Below are 8,617 nucleotides of genomic sequence, written 5' to 3'. Positions count from 1 at the left end.
CTGAGATTTGACCTTCGTGTTATATTTGCACTGGACCATAAGTTGAATCGCCTCATGTCTTATCCTTGATTCTTCTCGTACTTCTTCCAGTGTATCCTACTCGGCTTTCCTAGTTTGGTTGTTTGTATCTTCCCCAAAATGATTTGTTCTGATTGATCCTTGGGATATTTCGACCGAGATTATTGCGTTGGATCCGAACATTAACCTGAAAGGTGATTCCTTAGTTGAACTTTGTGGGATGTTGTTGTATCCCACGAGGATTTCGGGTATCAATTCTGCCTACTATCCTTTGGCGATTGTTACTTTTTTTCCTCAAAGCCTGCAAAATGATCTTATTAGCGGCTTCGGCGAGCCCATTGGATTGTGGGTGCTCGACCGAGGAAAAATGGTGCTTTATATTTAAATTTTGTAGAAAAGAAGCTATTTTCTTATCAGTGAATTGTCTACCGTTATCAGTGACAATATCCATAGATAGTCCATACCGACATATAATAAATTTACAAATGAAACCTTTTACCTTGTCCGACGTTATCTTGGCTAGTGGTTGGGCCTCTATCCGCTTTGTGAAATAGTCGATTGCTACTAACAGAAATTTCACCTGACCTTTAGAAATTGGGATATGGCCGAGTATATCTAGCCCCCATCTGTGGAATGGCCATCCGATCTCTATAGTGTGTAACGTCTCGGCTGGGTTATGGATAATTGGTGCGCACCTTTGGCAGTTGTCACATTTTCGGACCTTCTCGAGGCAGTCTTTTCTCAATTACGGCCAGTAGTATCCTGCTCTTAGTATTTTCGTTGAAAGGCTTCGGCCTCCAATATGTGTGCCACAAATTCCTTCATGTGCCTCTTCCATTGCTAGGGTGGCTTCTTCATCTCCTAGGCACTTGAGCAAAGGTCGGGAGAAACCTCTTCTATAAAGATCGTCTCCAATGATGGTGAAGATGCTTGCTCTCCTCTGAAAGAGCTTCGGGCTTTTTTCCCTCTATGGCATTTTTCCATGTTTTAAAAATTTGATGTAAGGTGTCCTCCAATCCTGCTCCTGTGACATACTCATGACAAGGACGTTGCATATGCTAGGTTGTTCTAGTTATGTGTGAAAGATTAGGTGGTATTCCTACTTTTCTAGATGTAGCTAGCTCAGATAGCACATCGGCCCGATGATTGTCATTTCTATTTATATGCATTATTTCAAGAGATAAGTATTGTTTTGGTCCCTAACGTTGAGGGTCAGAATCGAAACCGTCCCAACGTAATTTTTTATTTATAATCATCCTTAACATTTTTTTTGTATTAAAATTGTCCTTTTAACTTTTTCTGGATAAAAATGCCCTTCACTCCCATCAGCACCTTTACCTCCACTACCACCACCAGCACCTTTACCTCCACCACCAAGAAAAACAACATCAATAAAATCAACACAAATTCAACAAATCAACACAAGTTTAACAAATTCAACAACCAAATCAACACACAACGGCAATAAAATCAGAAAACAACAAATCAAAATCAGAAGCAGAGGTAGTCACAGAAACAGAAGCAGAGGCAGTCACAGAAGCAGATGCAGAAGAAGAAGAAGCAGATGCAGAAGCGAAGCAGAAGAAGAAGCAGAAGAAGAAGCAGAAGAAGAAGTAGATTCAAAAGAAGAAGCAGATGCAGAACCACCGGCGCTTGGCCACCCACACCAGCGGCGGTAACGGAGCGTGCGAGGACTGGCGACGCACTCCACCCTCGGATCCCTCTCTCTCCTCAGCCACCCATCACCCGCGGACCGGCTACTGAGCGTGCGTGGACAAGCTCAGGCTTGGATCCCTCTCTCTCTCCTTCGCACACCGCCCTCCTCGCGACGGGCTCCTTATCCCAGCGAGGCACTCCACGGTGGCAAAAGCATGCATGAACGGTCCTCCCCCCACCGGCGCTCCCTCTCTCTTTCCCCTCTTCTCTTCTCCCCCGTCGCAGCCCCTCTCCTTTCTTCTTTCTTCGGCGATGGTGACGGCAGCTTCAAGCTTCACTAGCATCGTCCCCTCCCCCCTTCCCCTTCCCTTTCCCCTCTCCCTCCCCTCCCCCCTTTGCGTTTCCTTTCGGCTCCCCCCCCCAAATGCATTCTTTTCTTTTTTTTTAATTTTATAATTTTTTTATTAAAGTAGGGGTATTTTAGGAATAAAATAAAAAATTTTATTAAAAAGGACGATTTTAATACGAAAAAAATATTAAGGATGATTATAAATCAAAAATTATGTTGGGGACGGTTTCGATTCTGATCCCCAACGTTAGGGACCAAAACAATACTTATCCCTTATTTCAAAGTGTTTAAATTGCTGAGCTAAATATTTCACCTGTGCATAATATTGTTCTAACGAAGGTTTTCGTACCTGGAATACGTCGTTTACCTGTTGAACTACAAAGAGGGAGTCGCAATAGACCTTGATGTTTTGTATCCCGCACTCTTTTGCTAGGCGCATACCAGCTAGGAGTGCTTCGTATTCAGATTGATTGTTGCTAATCAGAAACATGTACTTTATTGACTTCTCGGTCGAGATTCCTTCTTTGTCCTTGAGGACTATCCCGGCTCCTCCGTCGTCTTCATTGGATGCACCGTCCACATACAGCTCCCATTCTGGGTGTATATCTTCGCTTGATGTTAGTTCTGCTACGAAATCATCCAATGCTTGTGATTTCAATGAGCTCTGAGTTTGATATTTCACATCATATTCTGATAGCTCAATAGACCATTTAGTCAGTCTTCCAGTGAGGTCGGGTTTTGTCAGCACCTACCTTAGTGGTTGGTTTGTTCATACTATGATCTTGTGGCTTTGAAAATAGTGCCTTAGGTGTCTCGCTGTGATTACTAGGGCATAGGCCAGCTTTTCGATGATCAAATATCGCGTTTCTGCGTTTTGCAAAATTTTGCTGACGAAGTATACTGGATTTTGTTGCCGACCTGTTTTTGTTACAAGCACAGATGAAATTGAATTAGCAGATACTGAAAGATACAAATATAACGGGTTACCAGGTTTTGGTTTTGCCAACATGTGAGGCAATGATAGTATCTGTTTGAACTCGGCAAATGCGTTTTCATATTTCTTTGTCCATTTGAATTTCTTTGATTTTCGCAGTGTATTGAAGAAGTGACCCGATCTTGCTGCCATTGTTGGTAGGAACCTTGATAGGGCGGCTAGCCTTCCTGTGAGTGTAAACTCCGGTTAAATTAGTAGATAATTAGTAAATAAATTAGTTTTTAATAAGAAAGATTAGAAATATGAATATTATATTAAATTAGGATAGAGCTCATCGAAATGAGAATTTTGACACTAATTTCAAAGAAATCGGTCCAAGATTAGACCAAACGGGTCGAACCGGTTGAACCGGACACAAACCGGGCCGTGGGCCCAACCGGGCCAACTTATAAGTGAACCCACACTCCATCTTCTCTTCATTTTCAGCTGAAGCACGTTGAAAGCATTCAGCTCCAGGGAAGGAAAGAAAGAAATGCCGAACCCTTACGGTGATTTCAATTCACCGTATGTCATCCGTCCGAGCTCCAATCGCTGCACCGTTTACGGTCACGTGTCCACCACGTCGAGCTCTATATTTCTACCGGAACAATTTCATAGGTAAGCCCTTAAATATTTTCAGCCACTCTTTTCCCCCAATTTTCGAAATATAGGAAGGGAAGTTGAATTTCTTTAATTTCTGATGTTTTAGGATCCAATTAGCTTGAGAAAAATGTTCACTCTTATTTATGTAAAGCTTGGGTAAGGTGAGGATACGATAATTTTATTTTAATTTCATTGAATTTGGACTTATAGTATTAAATTGGATATATGTATTATGAATGTGTATTAGGTTGAAAATAAATAATTGGAGCCCGAAATTGTGAATACTGGAACTTGGACGAAGTGGATTAGTTGAGGTTTTGAGGGCTGTGTTCTTTTAGAAAAATTGTCTTGGAATAATACTTGGAAATCGGCTAAGGTATGATTTAGGTTTCTTGCATTTAATATATAATGTTCTGTTAAAACTTAGGCTAGATGACCATAGGATAAGTTGGATTGCATGTGTATATTTAATACTTAGTATTCTGTTGATGAAAATGGTTGGTTTGGCGCTTGTTGAGTAACTGGTGCTTTGGTGAATTATTGATTTGAGGTATTTTGTGTTAAAAGCCTAGGATTTGTGAACTATGATTTTTAGTTAAATTTTGGTTGTTGGATTTGAATATTGTATGAGTATAATTGTTGATCTGAGGTAGATTTATTGTGGTGATTGTTATGATGATGAGGAAGGGTATGTTGAATTGAAAAGAATGCAGGTTTGGACCCGAAAAGGGTGGCAAAGTCCAAGTTTTAGAGGAGATGCTGCCGAAATTTTATAAAAATTAGAGATTTTGTTTAGATGATTATTTGAAAGGATTTAGATTCAAAGGTTATAGGGTTTGATTTTGAGTTATTAAGAAAATGAGTATGTTTTAAGTTTGATTTATTTAGAAAGGAATGAATTATGTTTTGAATTGAAACTATTGATGGACAGAATGGGAGGTGTGATAATGAAGGATAAAGATTGAATATGATTGATGTATGATGATGAATGAGATGCAATTGAGAATGATGTGGATGTTGATGAATTATAATTGAATTATTTATATGGCTTATGAATTTGAATGATCTGAGATACGAGATTCCCTGGATAAAGTGTCGTGGCTTGCCACCACGTGTACCAGGTTGAAAACTCGATACTCTGTTGACCCTACGACGTAAGTGTGACCGGGCACTATATGAATTCCCGGGAATGTTACCCCCATTGAGCAATATTGATTATTTGAGATAAAGCTATACATAGACTCTTGGGGATGCACGTCGGGGGACAGTCTAAGTTCAATTCAGACTTGTCGGGTTGGCTGGATAACTGACAGATGAGCCTCATCAGCCATAGGACAGGCATGCATCATATGCATATTACTTGAATTACTTGCTTGTCCTTTAATTGAATGTGCCTACATGTACTTGCCATATTAAATGTGTATTTGTTACCTGCAGTATTTGTAACCTTCTTGTCCTTGCCTTTATCTGTCTATTTGTTTGTGAAAATGCATGATGGAGTTGGAGGTATGGAGGAATGGCAGTATGGGACTTAGATTTAAGGTTAAGTTAAGTTAGGTTTAGATACTCTTAGAAAACCACATTTTATGACTTCTGTTTAATACTTTAAGCTCTATAATCCGAGTGTCGGCGTTCTAGGATTGTCTATGGCATTCCCAGGACCTTATATATTATGTGTGTGGTACCTTTACCATACTAAGAACCTCCGGTTCTCATTCCATACTATGTTGTCGCTTTTCAGATGCAGGTCAAGAGGCGTCTGGGCTCCTGAAGCAAAGTGGTTACTTGGTTATGTTGTTGTACAGTGGTATATATATATGTACTTAGCTTTCTCTCCACATAACTTGTTCTTTTGATCCTCTTAGAGGTTTATGGAGAGGCAGGATTTTGTTTATGTATATTTGGGTTTTGGATATGTATATATATATGTGTTAATATTTTCCGGCCAGCCTTGACTTCGCGGGCTGAGTTAGGAGCTTGCTATTTTGTATCTTTAGCACTCTATTCCTATTTTTACAATCTTATGTTTGATGGATATAGCTTTCTTAGCACGCAAGTTAACTCGTTTCTTGAGCGTTGCGCTTTTATTCCGCGATTTTTATTCTTCTATTCTTCAAGGCTCCTAGTATATTATAATCTTTCTACTATTATATGTACTTATTTTATTTTAGAGGTCGTAATACCACATCACCTCTGCTTTACGATTTAAGCGTAAAGCTCAGAATGGTAAGGTGTTACAGTGAGTTGCTACACCTCTTTGATTGTTGATGGCGACTTCAAGTCCAAGATTGCCTTACACTTGTCAGGGTTTGCCTCTATTCCTCTGTGTGTTAATATAAACCTTAAAAATTTACCTCCTTGAACTCCAAATGCACACTTCTCTGGGTTGAGCCGCATATTGTATTTTCTTAATTGATCGAACACTTTTTTTAAGTCAGTCAAGTGTTCTTTTTCGGTGTTTGATTTGACTACCATGTCATCCATGTACACCTCCTTGTTCTTTCCGATTTGCTTTTGGAATACTTTGTCCATTAAACGCTAGTAGGTAGCGCCTGCGTTTTTGAGGCCAAATGGCATGACCTTGTAACAAAAGTTGCCTTGATCAGTTATGAAGGCTGTTTTTTCTTCGTCAGCGGGGTGCATGAGTATTTGATTGTAACCTAAATACGCGTCCATGAAGCTTAGTATTTGATAGCCATAAGTGTTGTCGACGAGCTTGTCAATGCATGGCAAGGGATAGGAGTCTTTTGGGCATGCTCGGCTCAATTCGGTGAAGTCCACGCACATTCGCCATTTCCCCGAGTTTTTTTTTACCATTACTACATTTGCCAGCCATGATGTGAATTGTATTTCCCGGATAAACCTGCACTTATCAGTTTTTGTGTTTCCTTTGTTGCTGATTCGGTTCTTTCCTTCCCGAGTTATCTTCTCTTCTGTTTTACTAGCCGAGCTTTGGGGTCAAGGGCCAGTCTATAACCTATGACATTCAGGTGTATCCTCGGCATGTCGGCCGGAGTCCATGCGAAAAGATCGGCATTGGCTCGGAGTAGGTCTGTTACCTGCTGTGTGTATCCTGCAGGCAAAGTAGAACCGATGTTAGTGTATTGGTTCTTATCTTCTGTCAAGCTTACCTTGTTTAAATCATCTGCCGGTGTGGGTCTTTGTTCATCATTGATCCGAGGATCCAGCTCGGCAAGGTCGGGTATATCACTGCGTTGTATACTGAGTTTATCCCCCTTGCCAGCGTCTGCTGTACTTTGAGACCTGCGATGTAGCATTGTCTCGCTTCTTTTCTGTCTGAATGTACTGTTGCTATAGCTCCTTTTTCTGAACAAAACTTAACACACAAATGAATAGTGGAGACTATGGCTCCAAAAGTATTTAAAGATGGTCTTCCTAAAATAATATTATAAGGACTAAAACAGTCAACAATTAAATATTGGATGTCTAAAGATTTTGAGTGAGGAGGTTCCCCTAAGGTCGTCCTCACCCAAACATAACCTGTTACGGGGATTCTTTTCCCTGAGAATCTGACTAGTTCGCCGGAGGATGGTTGTAACACTTTTTCGTTCATTTGCATCTTCTTGAAGCTTGATAGAAACATGACGTCGGCACTGCTTCCTTGGTCTAATAAGACTTTCTGAATTAGGAGATCTCTGGTTGTTACCGGGACGACGACAAGGTCATCGAGGTTAGGAGTTTTGGTCTTAAAGTCCTTGCTTGTGAATGTACAGTCAACAATTAAATATTGGATGTCTAAAGATTTTGAGTGAGGAGGTTCCCCTAAGGTCGTCCTCACCCAAACATAACCTGTTACGGGGATTCTTTTCCTTGAGAATCCGACTAGTTCGCCGGAGGATGGTTGTAACACTTTTTCATTCATTTGCATCTTCTTGAAGCTTGATAGAAACATGACGTCGGCACTGCTTCCTTGGTCTAATAAGACTTTCTGAATTAGGAGATCTCTGGTTGTTACCGAGACGACGACAGGGTCGTCGAGGTTAGGAGTTTTGGTCTCAAAGTCCTTGCTTGTGAATGTTATGTCAGGGATTATGGGTATAGGCACGTCAGAGGGCGTCTCGTCCTGTACTGTTAACATAGTTCTGTAACTTCTTTTTCTGGCCGAGCTTGTTTCTCCACCGCATGCGAACCCTCCTGAAATATAATTGATGACTTTCTTTGGTGGTTGACTATTTTGCCATTGAGACTTTTCGTTGTTTGTCTTCAGGTGTTCTACCTCACCCGAGGTTGACGGATCTTTGTGTACTTGCCTGCCAATGTATTTCTCCTGCAACCCTTATCGCGCCAGCCTTTCTAGCATGTCCTTAGCCACCACACATTCATCCGTAGTGTGGCCGAACTTTTGGTGAAAGGCGCAGTGCTTTGTTTTGTCGACATACCTTTGATCTTGGTACGTACCCGCTCTGCTTGGCGGCTTTATTAGCTTGTTGTGAAGATTTCTTTGATTATGTCCTTCTTTTTGGTATTGAACTTGGTGTATGAGTCAAACTTTGGAGCTAGCTTAAAAGGTTTTTTAGGATCTTTATTCTGGGACCCGTAAGGTCTGTCTTCTTCCTTCCTAAACAATTGTCTTTCATTCCTCCGAGTTTCACGCAGCTCCTCTATCTCGATTTGACCAGTTGCTTTGTCTCGGAACTCCTCCAATGTCTTCGGTTTAGCCACAGTGATGTCTTCCTGGAATTTTCCAGGTCGGAGGCCACTCTTGATAGCATGCAACTGCACCTCTGGATTAAGGTCGGGGATCTCCATGGTAGGGATGCCAACGGGGTAGGGCAGGGGCGGGGGATGCCTCCCTGCTCCCCATCCCCGCCCTCAGATTTGCTCCCCATCCCTGTTCCCATTCCCCGTCATGGGAGAATATTGCTCCCTAAGCCCATTCTCCACGGGGCCCCATTCGCCGCGGGGATCCAATTCCCCATCAATCTGATAGTTCTAACTAATTATTAATTTTCATATGATTAGAGTTGCAAGTATCCATCATATACAAAACAGCAAGA

The 8,617-nt window shown here is 41.3% G+C and overlaps 1 protein-coding gene across 1 annotated transcript; it reads right to left on the bottom strand.

Annotated features, from left to right (window-relative positions):
• Positions 1 to 763: 763 nt before the first annotated feature.
• Positions 764 to 6,131, bottom strand: LOC148575868 (uncharacterized). Its single transcript, XM_088502595.1, has 5 exons — positions 5,954 to 6,131; positions 2,995 to 3,184; positions 2,776 to 2,941; positions 2,373 to 2,687; positions 764 to 985 (listed from the first exon to the last, which is right to left on the bottom strand). Exons 1-5 carry the CDS (start codon positions 6,129 to 6,131, stop codon positions 764 to 766), a joined length of 1,071 nt encoding a protein of 356 aa, XP_088358721.1.
• Between the last annotated feature and the right edge of the window lie 2,486 nt (positions 6,132 to 8,617).

This window comes from Arachis ipaensis, chromosome B1, assembly GCF_059453495.1.
Source record: "Arachis ipaensis isolate K30076 ecotype BB chromosome B1, ASM5945349v1, whole genome shotgun sequence".
Lineage (NCBI taxonomy): Eukaryota > Viridiplantae > Streptophyta > Magnoliopsida > Fabales > Fabaceae > Arachis > Arachis ipaensis.
This window is presented reverse-complemented; position numbering and strand designations above follow the sequence as displayed.